This window comes from Salmo salar, chromosome ssa04 (genome assembly GCF_905237065.1).
Source record: "Salmo salar chromosome ssa04, Ssal_v3.1, whole genome shotgun sequence".
Lineage (NCBI taxonomy): Eukaryota > Metazoa > Chordata > Actinopteri > Salmoniformes > Salmonidae > Salmo > Salmo salar.
The window spans coordinates 9,724,173-9,751,111 of NC_059445.1; the positions used below are offsets into that span (position 1 = coordinate 9,724,173).

General features: G+C 43.6%; 1 protein-coding gene across 1 annotated transcript in view; it reads right to left on the bottom strand.

Annotated features, from left to right (window-relative positions):
- Window positions 1-4,308: 4,308 nt before the first annotated feature.
- LOC123742415 (tumor suppressor candidate 3) overlaps window positions 4,309-26,939 on the bottom strand; it is a 118,469-nt gene continuing 95,838 nt past the window's right edge. The window contains exons 7-10 of the mRNA XM_045716436.1: window positions 23,860-23,923; window positions 19,515-19,589; window positions 9,543-9,633; window positions 4,309-4,477 (exon numbers count right to left, since the gene is read on the bottom strand). Of these exons, the coding sequence (XP_045572392.1) occupies window positions 4,462-4,477; window positions 9,543-9,633; window positions 19,515-19,589; window positions 23,860-23,923 (246 nt within the window). The 3' untranslated portion in view covers window positions 4,309-4,461. The remainder of the gene's footprint in view (window positions 4,478-9,542; window positions 9,634-19,514; window positions 19,590-23,859; window positions 23,924-26,939) is intronic.

Sequence of the window (26,939 nt, forward strand, 5' to 3'; positions counted from 1 at the left end):
GCGTGAAAGTGTTGTGGTCAGATGAGACCAAAATGGAGCTCTTTGGCATCAACTCAACTCGCCGTGTTTGGAGGAGGAGGAATGCTGCCTATGACCCCAAGAACACCATCCCCACCGTCAAACATGGAGGTGGAAACATTATGCTTGGGGGTGTTTTTCTGCTAAGGGGACAGGACAACTTCACCGCATCAAAGGGACGATGGACGGGGCCATGTACCGTCAAATCTTGGGTGAGAACCTCCTTCCCTTAGCCAGGGCATTGAAAATGGGTCGCGGGTATTCCAGCATGACAATCACCCAAAACACACGGCCAAGGCAACAAAGGAGTGGCTCAAGAAGAAGCACATTAAGGTCCTGGAGTGGCCTAGCCAGTCTCCAGACCTTAATCCCATAGAAAATCTGTGGAGGGAGCTGAAGGTTCGAGTTGCCAAACGTCAGCCTCGAAACCTTAATGACTTGGAAAAGATCTGCAAAGAGGAGTGGGACAAAATCCCTCCTGAGATGTGTGCAAACCTGGTGGCCAACTACAAGAAACGTCTGACCTCTGTGATTGCCAACAAGGGTTTTGCCACCAAGTACTAAGTCATGTTTTGCAGAGGGGTCAAATACTTATTTCCCTCATTAAAATGCAAATAATTTTATAACATTTTTGACATGCGTTTCTCTGGATTTTTGTTGTTGTTGTTATTCTGTCTCTCACTGTTCAAATAAACCTACCATTAAAATTATAGACTGATCATTTCTTTGTCAGTGGGCAAATGTGCAAAATCAGCAGGGGATGAAATACTTTTTTCCCTCACTGTATATCTACACAGAGCATGGAGAGGAGTTGGGGTATATCTGCACAGAGCATGGAGAGGAGTTGGGGTATATCTACACAGTTCATGGAGAGGAGTTGAGGTATATCTACACAGTTCATGGAGAGGAGTTGGGGTATATCTACACAGTTCATGGAGAGGAGTTGAGGTATATCTACACAGTGCATGGAGAGGAGTTGGGGTATATCTACACAGTTCATGGAGAGGAGTTGAGGTATATCTACACAGTTCATGGAGAGGAGTTGGGGTATATCTACAGTATTCAGACCCCTTGACTTTTCCCACACTTTGTTACTTTACAGCCTTATTCAAAAATAGATTAAATCCAGTTTTTCCTCATCAATCTACAGACAATACCCCATAATGACAAAGCGAAAACAGGCTTTTACAAATGTTTGCAAATTTATTACAAATTTAAAACAGAAATACCTTATTTAGATAAGTATTCAGACCCTTTGCTATGAGACTCTAAATTGAGCTCCGGTGCATCCTGTTTCCATTGATCATCCTTGAGATGTTTCTACAACTTGATTGGAGTCCACCTGTGGTAAATTAAATTGATTGGACATGATTTGGAAAAGCACACACCTGTCTATATAAGATCCCACAGTTGACAGTCCATGTAAGAGCCAAAACCAAGCCATGAGGTCGAAGGAATTGTCTGAAGAGCTCCGAGACAGGATTGTGTCGAGGCACAGATCCATCATTCTTAAAAATGGAAGAAATTTGGAACCACCAAGACTCTGCCTAGAGCTGGCCGCCCGGCCAAACTGAGCAATCAGGGGACAAGGGCCTTGGTCAGGGAGGTGACCAAGAACCCGGTCACTCTGACAAAGCTCCAGAGTTCCTCTGTGGAGATGGGAGAACCTTCCAGAAGGACAACCATCTCTGCAGCACTCCACCAATTAGGCCTTTATGGTAGAGTGGCCAGACAGAAGCCACTCCTCAGTAAAATGCGCACAGCCCGCTTGGAGTTTGCCAAAAGGCACCTAAAGACTCTTAGACCATGAGAAACAAGATTCTCTGGTCTGATGAAATCAAGATTGAACTCTTTGGGCTGAATGCCAAGCGTCACGTCTGGAGGAAACCTGGCACCATCCCTACGGTGAAGCATGGTGGTGGCAGCATCATGCTGTGGGGATGTTTTTCAGCGGCAGGGACTGGGAGACTAGTCAGGATCGAGGGAAAGATGAAAGGAGCAAAGTACAGATAGATCCTTGATGAAAACCTGTTCCAGAGTGCTCAGGACCTCAGACCGAGGCGAAGGTTCACCTTCCAACAGGACAATGACTCTAAGCACACAGACAAGACAACGCAGGAGTGGCTTTGGGACAAGTCTATGAATGTCCTTGAGTGGCCCAGCCAGAGCCCGAACACGATCAAACATCTCTGGAGACTTGAAAATAGCTGTGCAGTGACGCTCCCCATCCAACCTGACAGAGCTTGAGAGGATCTGCAGAGAAGAATGAAACTGCCCAAATACAGATGTGCCAAGCTTGTAGCGTCATACCGTCAGATGTGCCAAGCTTGTAGCGTCAGACTCAAGTCTGTAATCACTGCCAAAGGTGCTCCAACAAAGTACAAACTAAAGAGTCTGAATACTTATGTAAATGTGATATTTCATAACATTTTTGTGAGTAAAAATGTCTAAAAACCTGTTTTTGCTTTTTCATTATGGGGTATTGTGTGTAGATTGATAAGGGGAAAAAACAATTTAATACATTTTAGAATAAGGCTGTAACGTAACAAAATGTGGAAAAAAGTCAAGGGGTCTGAATACTTTCCGAACGCACTGTATGTACCTATCTACCTCAATTACGGCGTACCCCTGCACATCGACTCGGTACGGGTACCCTGTATCACAGTAGGTTTGACCTTCATTGGGGAGGACAGGCTCATGGTAATGGCTGGAGGGGAATGGTATCAAATACATGGTTTCCATGGTTTGTTTGACGCCATTCCATTTGCTCTGTTACGGCCATTACTATGATCTGTCCTCCCCTCAGCAGCCTCCTTTGCCGTGAATATAGCCAAGTTCTTGTTATTATTTTTTGTTTTCTCTTACGGGTGAGAGCCCATAAGTAAGCATTTCACTGTTAGTCTACACCTGTTGTTTACGAAGCATGGGACAAATAACATGTGATTTGATGTTGATGTGGTACTGTTGTAATATTGACTGTATCACTGCATACTCTATAACTACTAGTGATGGTGCACCAGAGGAGGCTGCTGAGGGGAGGACGGCTCATAGTAATGGCTGGAATGGAGTCAATGGAATGGCATCAAACACGTGGTTTTCCAGCCCTTATTATGAGCCGTCCTCCCCTCAGCAGCCTCCAGTGCTGCAGCTCTACTGTCTAGAACAGTAGATGAGAGAGAAACACACACCTTCTACGTCACCACGTTTACCTACGTTCATTCTTCAGTCATCAGCTGCAGCTGATTCTCTCACACACACCTACCTAACCTTCTGTCTCTCTACATCCTTTTCTCTCTTCTCCTCTGCATGTCTCGCTCTTTCCTCTTCTCCTCTGCATGTCTCGCTCTCTTTCCTCTTCTCTTCATGTCTCGCTCTCTTTCCTCTTCTCCTCTGCATGTCTCGCTCTCTTTCCTCTTCTCCTCTGCATGTCTCGCTCTCTTTCCTCTTCTCCTCTGCATATCTCGCTCTCTTTCCTCTTCTCCTCTGCATGTCTCGCTCTTTCCTCTTCTCCTCTGCATGTCTCGCTCTCTTTCCTCTTCTCTTCATGTCTCGCTCTCTTTCCTCTTCATGTCTCGCTCTCTTTCCTCTTCTCCTCTGCATGTCTCGCTCTCTTTCCTCTTCTCCTCTGCATGTCTCGCTCTCTTTCCTCTTCTCCTCTGCATGTCTCGCTCTCTTTCCTCTTCTCCTCTGCATATCTCGCTCTCTTTCCTCTTCTCCTTTTCATGTCTCGCTCTCTTTCCTCTTCTCCTTTTCATGTCTCGCTCTCTTTCCTCTTCTCCTCTGCATGTCTCGCTCTCTTTCCTCTTCTCCTCTGCATATCTCGCTCTCTTTCCTCTTCTCCTCTGCATGTCTCGCTCTCTTTCCTCTTCTCCTCTGCATATCTCGCTCTCTTTCCTCTTCTCCTCTGCATGTCTCGCTCTCTTTCCTCTTCTCCTCTGCATATCTCGCTCTCTTTCCTCTTCTCCTCTGCATGTCTCGCTCTCTTTCCTCTTCTCCTCTGCATGTCTCGCTCTCTTTCCTCTTCTCCTCTGCATGTCTCGCTCTCTTTCCTCTTCTCCTCTGCATGTCTCGCTCTCTTTCCTCTTCTCCTCTCCTCTCCTGTCCTCTCTCTCTCTCTCTGGCTCTCTCTGTCCCTCTCTCTGTCCCTCTCTCTGTCCCTCTCTCTGTCTCTCTGTCATTTGGTCAGACACTGTCAAATAAAACACATTCAGACCTCAAGAGCTCAACTCCTTCAGAACAGGTGTGTGTGATATAACGGTACTAATCAGATAGGTAGGAGTGTCTCTTTTCTCAGTTTGTCACATTATCATTTATTAAGTAGATTGAGTACAGCAGTTGAAATGAACCTCCCACCCCATGCACCCTGTCCCCGTGTCTGCAGCCTCTCAGCTAGCAGCATCAAGTAGCCTCTTCACCCTTCACTCTGAAGACGGCGCCTCAGACTCACTTTATAAGGAAGCTGAAAAAGAGAGAGACAGAGAGACAGAGCGTGTGATTACAGACCACTAGCCAGTTAGTGTGTGACACTAAGTCAACTGCGATCTGACTGTATTAAGTGTCGTTCAGTAGATTTCATTGTGATCTGACTGTATTAAGTGTCGTTCAGTAGATTTCATTGTGATCTGACTGTATTAAGTGCCGTTCAGTAGATTTCATTGTGATCTGACTGTATTAAGTGTCGTTCAGTAGATTTCATTGTGATCTGACTGTATTAAGTGTCGTTCAGTAGATTTCATTGTGACCTGACTGTAATAAGTGTTGTTCAGTAGATTTCATTGTGATCTGACTGTATTATTAAGTGTTGTTCAGTAGATTTCATTGTGATCTGACTGTATTATTAAGTGTTGTTCAGTAGATTTCATTGTGATCTGACTGTATTAAGTGTCGTTCAGTAGATTTCATTGTGATCTGACTGTATTATTAAGTGTCGTTCAGTAGATTTCATTGTGATCTGACTGTATTAAGTGTCGTTCAGTAGATTTCATTGTGATCTGACAGTATTAAGTGTCGTTCAGTAGATTTCATTGTGATCTGACTGTATTAAGTGTCGTTCAGTAGATTTCATTGTGATCTGACTGTATTAAGTGTCGTTCAGTAGATTTCATTGTGACCTGACTGTATTAAGTGTCGTTCAGTAGATTTCATTGTGATCTGACTGTATTATTAAGTGTCGTTCAGTAGATTTCATTGTGATCTGACTGTATTATTAAGTGTCGTTCAGTAGATTTCATTGTGATCTGACTGTATTATTAAGTGTCGTTCAGTAGATTTCATTGTGACCTGACTGTATTATTAAGTGTCGTTCAGTAGATTTCATTGCGACCTGACTGTATTAAGTGTCGTTCTGTAGATTACATTGCGATCTGACTGTATTAAGTGTCGTTCAGTAGATTTCATTGCGATCTGACTGTATTAAGTGTTGTTCAGTAGATTTCATTGTGATCTGACTGTATTATTAAGTGTTGTTCAGTAGATTTCATTGTGATCTGACTGTATTATTAAGTGTTGTTCAGTAGATTTCATTGTGATCTGACTGTATTATTAAGTGTCGTTCAGTAGATTTCATTGTGATCTGACTGTATTATTAAGTGTCGTTCAGTAGATTTCATTGTGATCTGACTGTATTATTAAGTGTCGTTCAGTAGATTTCATTGTGATCTGACTGTATTAAGTGCCGTTCAGTAGATTTCATTGTGATCTGACTGTATTAAGTGTCGTTCAGTAGATTTCATTGTGATCTGACTGTATTAAGTGTCGTTCAGTAGATTTCATTGTGACCTGACTGTAATAAGTGTTGTTCAGTAGATTTCATTGTGATCTGACTGTATTATTAAGTGTTGTTCAGTAGATTTCATTGTGATCTGACTGTATTATTAAGTGTTGTTCAGTAAATTTCATTGTGATCTGACTGTATTAAGTGTCGTTCAGTAGATTTCATTGTGATCTGACTGTATTAAGTGTCGTTCAGTAGATTTCATTGTGATCTGACTGTATTATTAAGTGTCGTTCAGTAGATTTCATTGTGATCTGACTGTATTATTAAGTGTTGTTCAGTAGATTTCATTGTGATCTGACTGTATTATTAAGTGTCGTTCAGTAGATTTCATTGTGATCTGACTGTATTATTAAGTGTCGTTCAGTAGATTTCATTGTGATCTGACTGTATTAAGTGCCGTTCAGTAGATTTCATTGTGATCTGACTGTATTAAGTGTCGTTCAGTAGATTTCATTGTGACCTGACTGTAATAAGTGTTGTTCAGTAGATTTCATTGTGATCTGACTGTATTAAGTGTTGTTCAGTAGATTTCATTGTGATCTGACTGTATTATTAAGTGTTGTTCAGTAAATTTCATTGTGATCTGACTGTATTAAGTGTCGTTCAGTTGATTTCATTGCGATCTGACTGTATTAAGTGTCGTTCAGTAGATTACATTGCGATCTGACTGTATTAAGTGTCGTTCTGTAGATTACATTGCGATCTGACTGTATTAAGTGTCGTTCTGTAGATTTCTTGGCGATCTGACTGTATTAAGTGTCGTTCAGTAGATTTCATTGCGATCTGACTGTATTAAGTGGTGTTCAGTAGATTTCATTGTGATCTGACTGTATTATTAAGTGTTGTTCAGTAGATTTCATTGTGATCTGACTGTATTATTAAGTGTTGTTCAGTAGATTTCATTGTGATCTGACTGTATTAAGTGTCGTTCAGAAGATTTCATTGTGATCTGACTGTATTAAGTGTCGTTCAGTAGATTTCATTGTGATCTGACTGTATTAAGTGTCGTTCAGTAGATTTCATTGTGATCTGACTGTATTAAGTGTCGTTCAGTAGATTTCATTGTGACCTGACTGTATTAAGTGTCGTTCAGTAGATTTCATTGTGATCTGACTGTATTATTAAGTGTCGTTCAGTAGATTTCATTGTGATCTGACTGTATTATTAAGTGTCGTTCAGTAGATTTCATTGTGATCTGACTGTATTATTAAGTGTCGTTCAGTAGATTTCATTGTGATCTGACTGTATTATTAAGTGTCGTTCAGTAGATTTCATTGTGACCTGACTGTATTAAGTGTCGTTCTGTAGATTACATTGCGATCTGACTGTATTAAGTGTCGTTCAGTAGATTTCATTGCGATCTGACTGTATTAAGTGTTGTTCAGTAGATTTCATTGTGATCTGACTGTATTATTAAGTGTTGTTCAGTAGATTTCATTGTGACCTGACTGTATTAAGTGTCGTTCAGTAGATTTCATTGTGATCTGACTGTATTATTAAGTGTTGTTCAGTAGATTTCATTGTGATCTGACTGTATTATTAAGTGTCGTTCAGTAGATTTCATTGTGATCTGACTGTATTATTAAGTGTCGTTCAGTAGATTTCATTGTGACCTGACTGTATTAAGTGTCGTTCTGTAGATTACATTGCGATCTGACTGTATTAAGTGTCGTTCAGTAGATTTCATTGCGATCTGACTGTATTAAGTGTTGTTCAGTAGATTTCATTGTGATCTGACTATTATTAAGTGTTGTTCAGTAGATTTCATTGTGATCTGACTGTATTATTAAGTGTTGTTCAGTAGATTTCATTGCGATCTGACTGTATTAAGTGTCATTCAGGAGATTTCATTGCGATCTGACTGTATTAAGTGTCATTCAGTAGATTTCATTGTGATCTGACTGTATTAAGTGTCGTTCAGTAGATTTCATTGCGATCTGACTGTATTAAGTGTTGTTCAGTAGATTTCATTGTGATCTGACTGTATTATTAAGTGTTGTTCAGTAGATTTCATTGTGATCTGACTATTATTAAGTGTTGTTCAGTAGATTTCATTGTGATCTGACTGTATTATTAAGTGTTGTTCAGTAGATTTCATTGTGATCTGACTGTATTATTAAGTGTTGTTCAGTAGATTTCATTGCGATCTGACTGTATTAAGTGTCATTCAGTAGATTTCATTGCGATCTGACTGTATTAAGTGTCATTCAGTAGATTTCATTGTGATCTGACTGTATTAAGTGTCGTTCAGTAGATTTCATTGCGATCTGACTGTATTAAGTGTTGTTCAGTAGATTTCATTGTGATCTGACTGTATTATTAAGTGTTGTTCAGTAGATTTCATTGTGATCTGACTGTATTATTAAGTGTTGTTCAGTAGATTTCATTGTGACCTGACTGTATTAAGTGTCGTTCAGTAGATTTCATTGTGATCTGACTGTATTATTAAGTGTCGTTCAGTAGATTTCATTGTGATCTGACTGTATTATTAAGTGTTGTTCAGTAGATTTCATTGCGATCTGACTGTATTAAGTGTCATTCAGTAGATTTCATTGCGATCTGACTGTATTAAGTGTCATTCAGTAGATTTCATTGTGATCTGACTGTATTAAGTGTCGTTCAGTAGATTTCATTGCGATCTGACTGTATTAAGTGTTGTTCAGTAGATTTCATTGTGATCTGACTGTATTATTAAGTGTTGTTCAGTAGATTTCATTGTGATCTGACTGTATTATTAAGTGTTGTTCAGTAGATTTCATTGTGACCTGACTGTATTAAGTGTCGTTCAGTAGATTTCATTGTGATCTGACTGTATTATTAAGTGTCGTTCAGTAGATTTCATTGTGATCTGACTGTATTAAGTGTCGTTCAGTAGATTTCATTGTGATCTGACTGTATTATTAAGTGTTGTTCAGTAGATTTCATTGTGATCTGACTGTATTATTAAGTGTTGTTCAGTAGATTTCATTGTGATCTGACTGTATTATTAAGTGTTGTTCAGTAGATTTCATTGTGATCTGACTGTATTATTAAGTGTTGTTCAGTAGATTTCATTGCGATCTGACTGTATTAAGTGTCATTCAGTAGATTTCATTGCGATCTGACTGTATTAAGTGTTGTTCAGAAGTTCTCTCGGACTGCGTGCTGCTAACTGTTGTTTTGATGATTAAGGGTGTTACTTGAAGGCATCTATATTCTGATATCTGGAGAATCTGGATGTGTCCTAAATGGTACCCTACCAGATCTCTACGGGTCCTGGACAAAAGTAGTGCCCATAAAAGAAAAATGGGCGCTATTTGGGGCGAAGCCGTTGATTCGAGCCGAGGCTGACAAAATCCTTCACTCAGCTTCTTTTTTGGGATAAAGCATCTGACGACTCATCTGACGACTCATCTGACGACGTTCTAAAGTGGGTGAAGTTGACTTCCAGGTGCATTTTGGGTTGGCTCGGTTAGGAAAAAATGCAACACTGGGATGTTCTGGGTGAAAAGTGTCTGGATGTGTTCCATGTTAGAGGGTGGATGGTGTGAACTTAGCCACCCCTGATTCAATGTAGATCCCCTGGAGACCTGGAGTGAAGTACTCTATTCATTCACTATGTAGGGCCAGGAGTTTATCCAGACCACCTCACCTGGAAAAACTCTGGCACAGACGTTTTCCTGGTTAAGTCACGTGTCCAGGAAAACTCCTGGCCCTAATTGTGTGAATGACCTTGGTAAATGGTGAAGTCCAGGTGTGTGTGTGTTACCTGTAGGGGTAGCCGTGGTACTTGGACCTGAAGATAGACAGCAGGAAGCTGAAGAAGAACACGACCAGGCCCAGTCCCACCAGGCAGATAACTGAAACACACAGCACAACATTACACACACACACACACACACACACACACACACACACACACACACACACACACACACACACACACACACACACACACACACACACACACACACATACACACACACTACCCCACACACACACACGTGTTCACCCCTTTAGTATGCTAACGAGGCAATTTATAGTTATTTTGGGACGGTTAAAAACACCTCAATGACAAAAGATGACTGGACTGTTAAAATCACCTCAATGACAAAAGATGAGAATGATTCGCTCTCTCTCCCTCGGCCATATTCCCCACTGCAGTATGTTGTCTGGTAGTATAACTAGCTAGAAGACAGTGGTAAGTGTAAAGGGTGTGTGGAGGGCCTATTGAATGGATCTGATGTCAGCACTGAGATCCTTCAACAGTCCTCTACTTAGCTATGGGCTGAAGCCAGGGCTGAGAGGAACTAATGTCCATGTCAAATTGTAATGTAAGCTCTTCATAATCATCACTGAGGCTTATATTCTGACGTTTACCAGCCTGTGGTTTTTACAATCATATCGATTTTTTTTAATAACGTGTTTCTATGAAAATTAGTCACTACGACATCGTCCCAAACACTACGTTTGACCAAGGCCCAAAGGGAGGGAACAGGGTGCCATTTGGGACTCATGCTGTGTGAGTCTAATGCAATGTGAATGATGGGTGTTTCTGCTGATTTAACGGCCCGACAGTTCTAGCTGAGAGACAAACTTAAAAAGGGGCTTGTTTTCTCCATGTGCTGTCGGTCGACACGTTGCAGACGGATGAAGGACTGCCACTGGACATGTTACAAACACCTTGTTTTGCATTTTAATTACCGATATCTCAAGGATAACTGCTTGTGTACATCTGTGTGTGTGTACATCTATGTGTGTGTGTCCGGTCTCAGTAGAACTACAACAGTGGGCCTCTGAAGCTCTGTATTAATCATGTTTACATTACACTCCAGCACACATACACACACACACACACACACACACACACACACACACACACACACACACACACACACACACACACACACACACACACACACACACACACACACACACACACACACACACACACACACACACACACAACGTGGGGGTCAGGGTTCATCTCTCTGGTGTTAATTAAAGGAAGAGTGGACTGAGTGCCGGCCTCTTCACATCTGCCAGACTTAATGGACAGTTATGCAAATATCCATCATGCTTATACAAATGATAATGTCATGTCATTATGTATGCAGCATGTGGGTTCCACTGGAACTACCTCAGTGAGTCTAGCGGACTGGAAGGGGAAGGGGCTGTAATGTGTGTGTGTGTGTGTGTGTGTGTGTGTGTGTGTGGGGGGGGGGGGCACGACTCAGTCATAAAACATTAGCTGGGGAAACATGCCATGGTACCTCTGTACCTCCCCCTGCTGTGAGGAGACCCCTTACACACACACGGACACACACAGAGTGGGAGAAGAGAGGAGCAGGGGAAGGAGGAGGAGAGAGGAGCAGGGAAGGAGAAGAGAGAGGAGCAGGGGAAGGAGAAGAGAGAGGAGCAGGGGAAGGAGGAGGAGAGAGGAGCAGGGGAAGGAGGAGGAGAGAGGAGCAGGAGAAGGAGGAGAAGAGAGGAGCAGGGGAAGGAGGAGGAGAGAGGAGCAGGGGAAGGAGAAGAGAGAGGAGCAGGGGAAGGAGGAGGAGAGAGGAGCAGGGGAAGGAGAAGAGAGAGGAGCAGGGGAAGGAGGAGGAGAGAGGAGCATGGGGAAGGAGGAGGAGAGAGGAGCATGGGGAAGGAGGAGAGAGGAGCATGGGGAAGGAGGAGAAGAGAGGAGCAGGGGAAGGAGGAGGAGAGAGGAGCAGGAGAAGGAGAAGAGAGAGGAGCAGGGGAAGGAGAAGAGAGAGGAGCAGGGGAAGGAGGAGGAGAGAGGAGCAGGGGAAGGAGGAGGAGAGAGGAGCAGGAGAAGGAGAAGAGAGAGGAGCAGGGGAAGGAGGAGGAGAGAGGAGCAGGGGAAGGAGGAGGAGAGAGGAGCAGGGGAAGGAGGAGGAGAGAGGAGCAGGGGAAGTAGGAGGAGAGAGGAGCAGGGGAAGGAAGAGAGAGGAGTAGGGGAAGGAGGAGGAGAGAGGAGCAGGGGAAGGATGAGGAGAGAGGAGCAGGGGAAGTAGGAGAGAGGAGCAGGGGAAGTAGGAGAGAGGAGCAGGGGAAGTAGGAGAGAGGAGCAGGGGAAGGAGGAGGAGAGAGGAGCAGGGGAAGGAGGAGGAGAGAGGAGCAGGGGAAGGAGGAGGAGAGAGGAGCAGGGAAGGAGGAGAGAGAAGGGGAAGGAGGAGGAGAGGAGCAGGGGAAGGAGGAGGAGAGAGGAGCAGGGAAGGAGGAGAGAGAAGGGGAAGGAGGAGAGAGAAGGGGAAGGAGGAGAGAGGAGCAGGGGAAGGAGGAGGAGAGAGGAGCAGGGGAAGGAGGAGGAGAGAGGAGCAGGGGAAGGAGGAGAGAGAAGGGGAAGGAGGAGGAGAGGAGCAGGGGAAGGAGGAGGAGAGAGGAGCAGGGGAAGGAGGAGAGAGAAGGGGAAGGAGGAGGAGAGGAGCAGGGGAAGGAGGAGAGAGAAGGGGAAGGAGGAGAGAGGAGCAGGGGAAGGAGAAGAGAAAAGGGGAAGGAGGAGAGAGAAGATATGAGGAGGAGGAGTGTTTGTGTATACATGTGTGTGTATGCCTCATGTGGGATGTCCCTTCTGGAAAACATATTCTCACCCCCACAGAGAGAGATGGACACATGCTCAGACACACATCACATATTCTGACATAGGCAACAGTACAGTGTTGAGACGAATGTGCTTTTTATTGTTCACCATGTTATTGCCCTGTACACCGGTTTACATATTTCTCCAAGCAGTACAGCATTTCTGGAACATCCTGATATTTAGCTCTACTGTACTGTTAATAGCAGAGAGAAATGACTTCTGGTATTGAAGAACATCTATCTGGTCCTAGCCTTGTTCACACCGTGGTGGTTTCTAAATAGGAGAGTGGAATCTCACTCCTTTGAAGTATGCATTGACTGAGGTGATATAATTGAATGAGAGAGGACAGAGAGACAGAGACACACAGAGAGAGAGAGAGAAAGAGAGAAAGAGAGAGAGAGAGAAATAAAGAAGAACAGAGACAGAGGGACAGAGAGAGACAGAAGGACAGAGAAAGAGACAAAGAGCGAAACAGAGAGCGAGACAGAAAGACAGACAGAAAGAGAGACTGAAATTGAATTGAGAGAGACAGAGAGAGAGAAGACAGAGAGAGAGGAGAAAGAGAGAGGAGAGACAGAGAGAGAGGAGAGACAGAGAGAGAGGATAGACAGAGAGAGAGGAGACAGAGAGAGAGGAGACAGAGAGAGAGGAGACAGAGAGAGGAGACAGAGTGAGAAGAGACAGAGAGAGAGAGGAGACAGAGAGAGAGGAGACAGAGAGAGGAGAGACAGAGAGAGGAGAGACAGAGAGAGGAGAGAGAGAGGAGAGACAGAGAGAGGAGAGACAGAGAGAGGAGAGACAGAGGAGACAGAGGACACAGAGAGAGGAGACAGAGAGAGAGGAGACAGAGAGAGAGGAGAGACAGAGAGAGGAGAGACAGAGAGAGGAGAGACAGAGAGAGAGAGAGAGAGAGGAGACAGAGAGAGAGGAGACAGTGAGAGAGGAGACAGAGAGAGAGGAGACAGAGAGAGAGGAGACAGAGAGAGGAGAGACAGAGAGAGGAGAGACAGAGAGAGGAGAGACAGAGAGAGGAGAGAGAGAGGAGAGAGAGAGAGGAGACAGAGACAGAGAGAGGAGACACTGACAGAGAGAGGAGACAGAGACAGAGAGAGGAGACAGAGAGAGAGGAGACAGAGACAGAGAGAGGAGACAGAGAGAGAGGAGACAGAGACAGAGAGAGAGAGAGAGAGAGAGGAGAGACAGAGAGAGAGGAGACAGAGAGAGGAGAGACGAGAGAGAGACAGAGAGAGGAGAGACAGAGAGAGAGGAGACAGAGAGAGGAGACAGAGAGAGAGGAGAGACAGAGAGAGGAGAGACAGAGAGAGGAGAGACAGAGAGGAGAGAGACAGAGAGGAGAGAGAGAGAGAGGAGAGAGAGAGAGGAGAGACAGAGAAAGGAGACAGAGAAAGGAGACAGAGAAAGAGGAGACAGAGAAAGAGGAGACAGAGAAAGAGGAGACAGAGAGGAGAGAGACAGAGAGGAGAGAGACAGAGAGGAGAGACAGAGAGAGGAGAGACAGAGAGAGGAGAGATAGAGAGAGAGGAGACAGAGAGAGGAGAGATAGAGAGAGAGTGGGATAAGTGGTGAGACAGGGAGTGGTGACACCAGGATATTTTGTGGGTGACTCATTAAGTGTGTGTTATTGCTCATTCTCATGGACCTGTTGGCATAATGTGTGTGACTGTGTGTTTTCACTGGGAGATGTGTGTAGCTCCAGTCTGAGGCTGATTCATTTAAATGTAATTAAAAATGTGTGAGCTTGCATCCATGCGTGCATGTGACTACGTGACTGAACAGTAGTTAGTGACAGTGTGTGTGACTGAACAGTAGTTAGTGACAGTCTGTGTGACTGAACAGTAGTTAGTAAATGTCTGTGTGACTGAACAGTAGTTAGTAAATGTCTGTGTGACTGAACAGTAGTTAGTGACAGTGTGTGTGTGACTGAACAGTAGTTAGTGACAGTCTGTGTGTGACTGAACAGTAGTTAGTGTCAGTCTGTGTGTGACTGAATAGTAGTTAGTAAATGTCTGTGTGACTGAACAATAGTTAGTGACAGTGTGTGTGTGACTGAACAGTAGTTAGTGACAGTGTGTGTGACTGAACAGTAGTTAGTGACAGTCTGTGTGTGACTGAACAGTAGTTAGTGACAGTCTGTGTGTGACTGAACAGTAGTTAGTGACAGTCTGTGTGTGACTGAACAGTAGTTAGTGACAGTCTGTGTGTGACTGAACAGTAGTTAGTGACAGTCTGTGTGTGACTGAACAGTAGTTAGTGACAGTCTGTGTGTGACTGAACAGTAGTTAGTGACAGTCTGTGTCAGTCTGTGTGACTGAACAGTAGTTAGTGTCAGTCTGTGTCAGTCTGTGTGACTGAACAGTAGTTAGTGACAGTCTGTGCGACTGAACAGTAGTTAGTGTCAGTCTGTGTACATGAACAGTAGTTAGTGACAGTCTGTGCGACTGAACAGTAGTTAGTGACAGTCTGTGCGACTGAACAGTAGTTAGAAACAGTCTGTGCGACTGAACAGTAGTTAGAAACAGTCTGTGTGTGACTGAACAGTAGTTAGTGACAGTCTGTGTGACTGAACAGTAGTTAGTGACAATGTGTGTCAGTCTGTATGACTATGTGATTGAACAGTAGTTAGTGTCAGCCTGTATGACTATGTGATTGAACAGTAGTTAGTGTCAGCCTGTATGACTATGTGATTTAACAGTAGTTAGTGTCAGCCTGTATGACTATGTGATTGAACAGTAGTTAGTGACAGTGTGTGACTATGTGATTGAACAGTAGTTAGTGTCAGCCTGTATGACTATGTGATTGAACAGTAGTTAGTGAGAGTGTGTGACTATGTGATTGAACAGTAGTTAGTGACAGCCTGTATGACTATGTGATTGAACAGTAGTTAGTGACAGTGTGTGACTATGTGATTGAACAGTAGTTAGTGTCAGTCTGTATGACTATGTGATTGAACAGTAGTTAGTGTCAGTGTGTGACTATGTGATTGAACAGTAGTTAGTGACAGCCTGTATGACTATGTGATTGAACAGTAGTTAGTGTCAGCCTGTATGACTATGTGATTGAACAGTAGTTAGTGTCAGCCTGTATGACTATGTGATTGAACAGTAGTTAGTGTCAGTGTGTGACTATGTGATTGAACAGTAGTTAGTGTCAGTGTGTGACTATGTGATTGAACAGTAGTTAGTGTCAGTCTGTATGACTATGTGATTGAACAGTAGTTAGTGACAGTGTGTGACTATGTGATTGAACAGTAGTTAGTGACAGTGTGTGACTATGTGATTGAACAGTAGTTAGTGACAGTGTGTGACTATGTGATTGAACAGTAGTTAGTGTCAGTGTGTGACTATGTGATTGAACAGTAGTTAGTGTCAGCCTGTATGACTATGTGATTGAACAGTAGTTAGTGTCAGTGTGTGACTATGTGATTGAACAGTAGTTAGTGACAGTGTGTGACTATGTGATTGAACAGTAGTTAGTGACAGTGTGTGACTATGTGATTGAACAGTAGTTAGTGTCAGTCTGTATGACTATGTGATTGAACAGTAGTTAGTGTCAGTCTGTATGACTATGTGATTGAACAGTAGTTAGTGTCAGCCTGTATGACTATGTGATTGAACAGTAGTTAGTGACAGTGTGTGACTATGTGATTGAACAGTAGTTAGTGTCAGTGTGTGACTATGTGATTGAACAGTAGTTAGTGTCAGTCTGTATGAGTATGTGATTGAACAGTAGTTAGTGTCCGTCTGTATGACTATGTGATTGAACAGTAGTTAGTGACAGCCTGTATGACTATGTGATTGAACAGTAGTTAGTGTCAGTGTGTGACTATGTGATTGAACAGTAGTTAGTGTCAGTGTGTGACTATGTGATTGAACAGTAGTTAGTGTCAGTGTGTGACTATGTGATTGAACAGTAGTTATTGTCAGTGTGTGACTATGTGATTGAACAGTAGTTAGTGTCAGTGTGTGACTATGTGATTGAACAGTAGTTAGTGTCAGTGTGTGACTATGTGATTGAACAGTAGTTAGTGTCAGTCTGTATGAGTATGTGATTGAACAGTAGTTAGTGTCCGTCTGTATGACTATGTGATTGAACAGTAGTTAGTGACAGCCTGTATGACTATGTGATTGAACAGTAGTTAGTGTCAGTGTGTGACTATGTGATTGAACAGTAGTTATTGTCAGTGTGTGACTATGTGATTGAACAGTAGTTAGTGTCAGTGTGTGACTATGTGATTGAACAGTAGTTAGTGTCAGTGTGTGACTATGTGATTGAACAGTAGTTAGTGTCAGTGTGTGACTATGTGATTGAACAGTAGTTAGTGTCAGCCTGTATGACTATGTGATTGAACAGTAGTTAGTGACAGTGTGTGACTATGTGATTGAACAGTAGTTAGTGACAGTGTGTGACTATGTGATTGAACAGTAGTTAGTGTCAGTGTGTGACTATGTGATTGAACAGTAGTTAGTGTCAGCCTGTATGACTATGTGATTGAACAGTAGTTAGTGTCAGTGTGTGACTATGTGATTGAACAGTAGTTAGTGACAGTGTGTGACTATGTGATTGAACAGTAGTTAGTGACAGTGTGTGACTATGTGATTGAACAGTAGTTAGTGTCAGTCTGTATGACTATGTGATTGAACAGTAGTTAGTGTCAGTCTGTATGACTATGTGATTGAACAGTAGTTAGTGTCAGCCTGTATGACTATGTGATTGAACAGTAGTTAGTGACAGTGTGTGACTATGTGATTGAACAGTAGTTAGTGTCAGTGTGTGACTATGTGATTGAACAGTAGTTAGTGTCAGTCTGTATGAGTATGTGATTGAACAGTAGTTAGTGTCCGTCTGTATGACTATGTGATTGAACAGTAGTTAGTGACAGCCTGTATGACTATGTGATTGAACAGTAGTTAGTGTCAGTGTGTGACTATGTGATTGAACAGTAGTTAGTGTCAGTGTGTGACTATGTGATTGAACAGTAGTTAGTGTCAGTGTGTGACTATGTGATTGAACAGTAGTTATTGTCAGTGTGTGACTATGTGATTGAACAGTAGTTAGTGTCAGTGTGTGACTATGTGATTGAACAGTAGTTAGTGTCAGTGTGTGACTATGTGATTGAACAGTAGTTAGTGTCAGTCTGTATGAGTATGTGATTGAACAGTAGTTAGTGTCCGTCTGTATGACTATGTGATTGAACAGTAGTTAGTGACAGCCTGTATGACTATGTGATTGAACAGTAGTTAGTGTCAGTGTGTGACTATGTGATTGAACAGTAGTTATTGTCAGTGTGTGACTATGTGATTGAACAGTAGTTAGTGTCAGTGTGTGACTATGTGATTGAACAGTAGTTAGTGTCAGTGTGTGACTATGTGATTGAACAGTAGTTAGTGTCAGCCTGTATGACTATGTGATTGAACAGTAGTTAGTGACAGTGTGTGACTATGTGATTGAACAGTAGTTAGTGTCAGCCTGTATGACTATGTGATTGAACAGTATTTAGTGTCAGCCTGTATGACTATGTGATTGAACAGTAGTTAGTGACAGCCTGTATGACTATGTGATTGAACAGTAGTTAGTGTCAGCCTGTATGACTATGTGATTGAACAGTAGTTAGTGTCAGCCTGTATGACTATGTGATTGAACAGTAGTTAGTGACAGTGTGTGACTATGTGATTGAACAGTAGTTAGTGTCAGCCTGTATGACTATGTGATTGAACAGTAGTTAGTGACAGTGTGTGACTATGTGATTGAACAGTAGTCTCATTAGGGTGGGCTCCAGTGCTGCTGATCCTGTTATGGCGGTGGCCTTCGTCAGGCTGGGGTTAACTGGGTTTGATGGAGCCTCTATTAGCTTTCATTTCGCCCAGCAGCTGCCACTGTTTTCACTGTGCGTGTGTGTGTTTTCACTGAGCCGCTGCAAGTTGATCAGCCACCGCAATCACACACACATGCTAACAATGGTGGAAGGGTGTGTGTGTGTGTGTGGCGTGCATATTAACACAACATCCGGTTATTGGTGCTTCTGTGTGCTATAAAGGTCAGTGATTTCCCCCTAATAGAAATCTGATAAAGCCCTGCATCACTCCTTCAGTTTATATTGCTAAGTGTTTTTAAAGATTTCACTCATTACAGAGAACATTTAAAGATATTATCTTATCAAGCCTTTTAATCGATTTTGTTCAACGTGTACTCGCGCTAAAGTAAATCTGATCCCGGACCAGGGAAACGGCTGATCCAACTGTTTCATTTCGCTGCCTGTTTGTTTCTTCGTGAGAGCTAATTTAAGCCCTGATTATAATATCCCTCATTAGCTACGCAGCTTGGTCTGGGCTGTGCTTTTCAGGATTAGCACACGAGATCAAAGTTCAGCCAACCTCTGATTCCACCACTGGCTTAAGCCCCATAATAGGAACATGATCCTAGCGCGCTAATTAGCATTTCAAAGGCTTGTTAGCGGTTGATGCTAAAAGGAAAGCTTATGACGGTAACAATGGAAAACTGGCATTTGCCTTTACTTGACATTGTTAAGGGGATAACACACCCCTTTAACAGCCATTTGGTTTTTAGGTTTACTTATCTGGATCATGCTCGGTGGAGAAGTTGTGTCTGAACACTCCACACTCAGCAGCTATAACAGTAGAGTTGAAGAGTGATTGGGTGACTGATGTCAAAGACCAGGACGTTATCTCATCAGTATTTTCAGCGTAACAATTATTAACAGGATGCTAGTTTCATGCTGTGTGTGATTGAGTTTTCAGACACACACACACACACACATAAACAAATGCAGGTGACCCAATCACTGACAGTGGAACAAGAGATCCTCTTCATTTCCATACAAAGTCTCTCTATACTAACCACAACTATCACACCCCTCATACTACAGAGATTACAACGCAGCAGCAGGACTATTCAACTGTAGTCCTGGAGCCAAGGTAGAAAACCTTCTGGCCATTTCCTCCTTCTAATCAGGGACCTGGGACAGCACTGACCAACCACCTGATAGTTCACCAGTTGACTAGCAGGTAGAGAAGGAAAGCAGCAGTACAGTACTTGGGCCCTTGGGGGCCCGGCAGCTGAATGGCCCTGTAACACAGTCCGTGATACAGTAACAAATAAGAAGGAATCACTCACTTCTCCTCTTGCCCACATCTCCTTTGGACGTCGCCGCCTCGTTGAGCAGAACCATCCCCATGGTGATGGCGGCATCTGTGGGCAGTTGTCAAGGAAACGGACTAACCACAGTGTGTGTGCTGTAAGAGTATGTTTGTGATAGTGTGTGCATGCACTGTGTATAACCCAGACAATGCCAATCTTCCAAAAGTCAAAAGTCTATTTAGCTGCAGTGTGTTTTCACTCAGTGTGAGCAGTGAGCCGTTAACTCTAGACTGTGAACGTAGCGATTACTGAGGGATAAGTGGTTAATCAACTCCTCAGCTATAGTAGCTATTGTACAGGCATTGCTAACGACGGATAGGAGACGGCTGGAGAACAGAAGGAGAAGAGATGCCGATGGACGACGACGTTAGCTGTGGACAGGGGAGTTGTGTGGACCACCCAGTCATAAAGACTCTGAGGTTCGGATCACTGGCTGCACTCATCTTGACGCCTATTTAGGAAGTTCCAATAGCTCAGCGGGTTAGAGTGTAGTGCTGGTAACGCCACGGTCGTGGGTTTGATTCCCGCACGGGCCACATACCATATACTGAACACTACCTGTCACTGTGGATAGAAGTGTCTGGTATTATGACCAGTAAAATAAGGAAAATGAAATATTATCAAAACAATTTAAGTTGTGTATTACAGTCATACCTAAAGCAAGTCTAGCCATTTCCTTGTGCACGGGCTCTCATGCATATGGAAATCATGTATCTTTTTGAAAGGCCACTTCCATGACTAAACTAGGCCACCTTAGATGGAACACATCGTGGTGTTGAGAAGCTTGACAACAGCATATGTGATTATGCCAACGGGTCAACAGCCTGAGACATACACATACACACCTGCGTACGCACACAGTCCCCTGCTTGTCAGGGATCGGCTTCTCCTCTCCCCAAGCAGTGTGTGAGTGTGAGTCTGTGTGTGGGTGTGGGGGTTGGACAGAGCCAACACGGAGCAAACAAACATTCTAATTAAAGTGGAATTAAAGCTGGAAGAGACTGGAGATAGTGCTAATGAAAAAAGAAGACAACTGCCAGCTGTGTGTGTGTGTGTGTGTGTGTGTGTGTGTGTGTGTGAGTCTCAGGCCTCATTCTCAAGGCTGCTGCTCTCAAGCCTTTTAGCATGTGTTCCATTGATTATGTGTGAGAGCTACAGATGCAGCGGTGTTTGAATGTGAACCAGAGAGAAAAGGGTAGAGCGTGTGGGTGGAACTGTGTTTTGTGTACAGCTGTGCATCATGTCAGTGTGTTTGTATGGGCCCTTTACAGATGCTGCCTGACGTATGTGTGCCTTTGTGTTTTCACTGGTGTCTATATCCCACATATGTCCCATCCACCCCCCCCAGAATGACACTGTAGGTCTCTACAGCAATACACTATGGACTAGAATGACACTGTAGGTCTCTACGGTGATACACTATGGACTAGAATGACACTGTAGGTCTCTACGGTGATACACTATGGACTAGAATGACACTGTAGGTCTCTATGGTGATACACTATGGACTAGAATGACTGTAGGGCTCTACGGTGATACACTATGGACTAGAATGACACTGTAGGTCTCTACGGTGATACACTATGGACTAGAATGACACTGTAGGTCTCTACGGTGATACACTATGGACTAGAATGACACTGTAGGTCTCTATGGTGATACACTATGGACTAGAATGACACTGTAGGTCTCTACGGTGATACACTATGGACTAGAATGACACTGTAGGTCTCTACGGTGATACACTATGGACTAGAATGACACTGTAGGTCTCTATGGTGATACACTATGGACTAGAATGACACTGTAGGTCTCTACGGTGATACACTATGGACTAGAATGACACTGTAGGTCTCTATGGTGATACACTATGGACTAGAATGACACTGTAGGTCTCTATGGTGATACACTATGGACTAGAATGACACTGTAGGTCTCTACGGTGATACACTATGGACTAGAATGACACTGTAGGTCTCTATGGTGATACACTATGGACTAGAATGACACTGTAGGTCTCTACGGTGATACACTATGGACTAGAATGACACTGTAGGGCTCTACGGTGATACACTATGGACTAGAATGACACTGTAGGTCTCTATGGTGATACACTATGGACTAGAATGACACTGTAGGTCTCTATGGTGATACACTATGGACTAGAATAACTGCAGGTCTCTACAGCAATACACTATGGACTAGAATAACACTGTAGGATACAGTAAGGACTAGAATAACTGTAGGTCTCTACGGCGATACACTATGGACTAGAATGTCACTTTAGGATACAGTAAGGACTAGAATGACTGTAGGTCTCTACTGTGATACACTATGACTAGAATGACACTGTAGGTCTCTATGGTGATACACTATGGACTAGAATGACACTGTAGGTCTCTATGGTGATACACTATGGACTAGAATGACTGTAGGTCTCTACTGTGATACACTATGGACTAAAATGACACTGTAGGTCTCTACGGCGATACACTATGGACTAGAATGTCACTTTAGGATACAGTAAGGACTAGAATGACTGTAGGTCTCTACTGTGATACACTATGACTAGAATGACACTGTAGGTCTCTATGGTGATACACTATGGACTAGAATGACACTGTAGGTCTCTATGGTGATACACTATGGACTAGAATGACACTGTAGGTCTCTATGGTGATACACTATGGACTAGAATGACACTGTAGGTCTCTATGGTGATACACTATGGACTAGAATGACACTGTAGGTCTCTATGGTGATACACTATGGACCAGAATGACGCCAGATACAGTTGAAGTCGGAAGTTTACATACACCTTAGTCAAATACATTTAAAATCAGTTTTTCACAATTCCTGACATTTAATCCTAGTAAAAATTCCCTGTCTTAGGTCAGTTAGGATCACCACTTTATTTTAAGAATGTGAAATGTCAGAATAATAGTTGAGAGAATGATTTATTTCAGCTTTTATTTCTTTCATCACATTCCCAGTGGGTCAGAAGTTTACATAAACTCAATTAGTATTTGGTAGCATTGCCTTTAAAGGGCTAGGGGGCAGTATTTACACTGCCGGATAAAAAACGTACCCGATTTAATCTGGTTACTACTCCTACCCAGTAACTAGAATATGCATATACTTATTAGATATGGATAGAAAACACCCTAAAGTTTCTAAAACTGTTTGAATGGTGTCTGTGAGTATAACAGAACTCATATGGCAGGCAAAAACCTGAGAGATTCCTTTACAGGAAGTGGCCTGTCTGACCATTTATTGGCTTTCTTTGACATCTCTTTCCAAAACAAAGGATCTCTGCGGTAACGTGACACTTCCCACGGCTCCCATAGGCTCTCAGAGCCCGGGAAAAAGCTGAATGTGGTCATTCCAGCCCCAGGCTGAAACACATTATCGCCTTTCTCAAGTGGCCGATCAGGGGACAGTGGGCTTAGGCGCGTGCACTGGTTGCCCCCGTCTTTCTTTTTTTCCTCTGTTTACCTAATTGCAGATTCCCGGTCGGAATATTACATGAAAAAGCATGTGCAAGCAAGGAGGCCTACAAACCTGACTCTTGAATAGGTAGTGAATACAGGCTTCCCATTGGTTACTCCTCCATATCATATAGAGTGTTGGGATCGGCTAAACTTTGAACATTGAGATATTAAATGAATGATAGGAAATGAAAGAGACAGAGTTATGTTAAAAGTTAATGGTTCTCAGAAGAGAGACAGAAGGCTTTGGAATGTGTTTGATGGAGGAGACGAGAGTGATGTGTTGATACAGGGGAGACAGATGGACATCTGTGTATTAGATGAAAGAGGAGTTGAGGTCAGGAGGTGAGGACAGATTCTCATAAGAGAGTAATAAATGTTTGGAATACTGTTACCCTCTTTCTTAGCTTCCTGTAGAACTATAAAATTTAAGGATTGGAGAGAAAGGGGATTGTCTTAAGTAGGATGAATATAAACTGTGAAGTCTGAAATCTTTTGCTGTCTGTTTTCAGCTGTACAGAACCTTTGGGGAATGATTAAACTTGGTTAAAGCTTCTCTAGTGTCCGTGAGTTATTTACTCAGAAAAATAAGAACCGAACAAGAGAAAGTAGTGAATACAGGCTTCCCATTGGTTCCTCCTCTGTATCATATAGAGGAAGTAGTGAATACAGGCTTCCCATTGGTTACTCATCTGTATCATATAGAGTACTGTAGGTAGTAAGTATAGGCTTCCCACTGGATAATCCTCTGTATCATATATAGTGGTTATTGAATACAGGCTTCACATTGGTTAATCCTCGGTTCTCCCATGAGGCCTTCGTCTTAAGGATACTGAGCAGCAGGATGATGTGGGACTCAGCTACAAACTGGGCCTGGCTGCTCCCATGGATATAACTCTGAAAAAGAGAGAGGGGGGAGAACCGGAGAGAGAGGTAGAGAGAAAGACAGAGAGAGAGAGAGTGAAAGAGAGGTAGAGGTAGAGAGAGAAGTTAAAATGTTAGTCACAATTGGTCAAAATTCCCTTATTATGAAAAAACGGTAAGGAGAGAGATGGAATTGGAGAGACGTACAGCACGTGAGCTATAGACCATGAATGAGAGAGAGGGGGGAAAAGGCCAAGATAAAAAATTTACAAATGAAATGGGTAAAAATTCCCTCACAATGGCCACATATTTCACAACGGTGCTAAACACTTGCTAGCTCTGTGGCTTCAAGATAAGCAATGCCTATTCCCCGTCTTTTGACTCACACACACACACACACACACACACACACCAGAAAAATAATCATGGCCCTATGCCTTTTCACAACTCCATGAAAGAGGAGTCTGGTCTACCTGTTGTCACAAGGTCAAGGCACAACGCATTACTAACAGTGGCCAATCACAACGCATTACTAACCGTGGCCAATCACAACTCTTTAGTAACTAACCTTAGCCAATAGGAGAGAATGTACACTACAGTGTAGTCAGTTACCAGGAAAGTGTCCTCACACAAGGAGCCTGTGTCTCCACTGATAAGAAAACATCTATTTCCTATCCTTGTCCACGGTGTGCGTGTGTGTTTTTACGAGACAAAGCGGTCAAACTGAGGCCCACCGGCTACACAGTATGGAGGGGAAAAAAGGCATCCCATGTCCCTGTACATACCATCTATCTTCCTACGCCGATAAGATGCCACAGGTGGGTGTGTGTGTTTACCAACCACAGTGGCTGTAAATAATTGAATTGCAGACCGTTGGACAGAATCCATTCTGATTCTACTAGAGAACCCAATAGCAGAGAAATGTCTATCGTGAGCCCCAGGAAGAATAGCTGAGGGCCTATCGTGAGCCCCAGGAAGAATAGCTGAGGGCCTATCGTGAGTCCCAGGAAGAATAGCTGAGGGCCTATCGTGAGCCCCAGGAAGAATAGCCGAGGGTCTATCGTGAGCCCCAGGAAGAATAGCTGAGGGCCTATCGTGAGTCCCAGGAAGAATAGCTGAGGGCCTATCGTGAGCCCCAGGAAGAATAGCCGAGGGTCTATCGTGAGCCCCAGGAAGAATAGCTGAGGGCCTATCGTGAGCCCCAGGAAGAATAGCCCAGGGCCTATCGTGAGCCCCAGGAAAAATAGCTGAGGGCCTATCGTGAGCACCAGGAAGAATAGCCGAGGGCCTATCGTGAGCCCCAGGAAGAATAGCTGAGGGCCTATCGTGAGCCCCAGGAAGAATAGCTGAGGGCATATCGTGAGCCCCAGGAAGAATAGCCGAGGGCCTATCGTGAGCCCCAGGAAGAATAGCTGAGGGCCTATCGTGAGCCTCAGGAAGAATAGCTGAGGACCCAAATAAACTAAACTATCAATGGTTGATAGAAAAAATAAATGCAAGACAAATTCCTATGTACTGGTAGGAAAGATGGGGGCACAAGAGAATGATGACGGTGTGCTTTGCAGCTAGCTAAGGCCTCTTTCTATAAAGACACTGTCTCATCATACTATACCTGGTAACATGCTTGCTTTACTTTTAGGGTTGCAAAATTATGGTAACTTTCCCCAAATTCCTAAGTTCTCCAGGAACCAAAAAAATTCCCTGAATCAAGAAGTGAATAAGTATGAATTCCTGAATCTTCAAACAGTATTTCTGGAGAACCAGGAAATGTTGGATAAGTGTTTTCGCACCCCATTTACTTACTGTTTCCCTTCTAGTACATTAGGTTCTGTTGATAACATAGAAACAGGATGAATTCATTCCATTCCCATGGTTGATAACATGGACATTTAACAGCCATATAGATACTGGTGTCAGTGCCATTTGTCCTCATTTGGTCCCTGTGTGTGTGTGTGTGTGTGTGTGTGTGTGTGTGTGTGTGTGTCTGTGTGAGAAAGAGAGAGTGTGTGTGTGCGGGCGCTCGCTGCACTTCCGCGGGTGTGTGTGCAGTCCTGTCGTACGCGTGTGAGTGAGTCATCCGTTCCCCGTATCTCCGCTAGGCTACGTAACACATGTGGGTTTCAGCTGCTCCGTGTCTGCATGGTGTGGGCTGGCGGACGGTCGTCATGACGGCCCTCCTGAGGGACTCCAGCATCTTACTAGCTACCACAGGATCGCTAACACAGGATCGCTAACACAGGTTTACCATGATAATAATAACCATAATAATAAACCACTGAATTTAGAACACAGTTTTCATAGAAAAACAATCTCAAAGTGGAGTGCATAATGATGATGATGAACATGACGAGGGGAGAGCCAGATGCCTGTGTGTGTGTGTGTGTGTGTGTGTGTGTGTGTGTGTGTGTGTGTGTGTGTGTGTGATCTCACGCCAGCGTAGTCAAGTGAAGTGGGCCGCCAACTTCAACTGAAAATACAACAGCGGCTGTCGTCATTCCGGTTGCTAAGACGCAAGCACAACCCAGAAATACACAGTGTACACTCTGCATACACCCCCCAGTTACCTCAGAGTGGAGAAGCCCTGTAACCATATACAGCACCTAGCTTCACGCAATCACATCATCACTGTCAACTTGTTGTCATTAGGCTCTCCCAGAACACGCCTACCCATACACGCCCGACATGTGACACGGCAAGAAGAGCAGGCGTACTTCCTGACCGGACCAAAACAACACGCGGAAATCACAGGGAATATCAGCCTGTGCTTTGCCAGAGGCGCTTAGGAAAGCATCTAGGGTTCTGTGTAGTCCATCTCTTCCGTTCTCTCTCTCACCAACCTGGCAACCCAGAGCTAGTGCAGTGCCCCCCCCCCACAGTGACCAGGTATGTGTCCCAAATGGCACCCTATCCCCTTCATAGTGCACAATGGACACTTTTTAAAAGTAGTGCACTATCTAGGCAATAGGGTGCACTTTGGGAACAACCCCCACCATTACAAAGCTACTGTCCAGCAGAAACTTTACAAATAACAAGGGAGGAACAGAGGAGG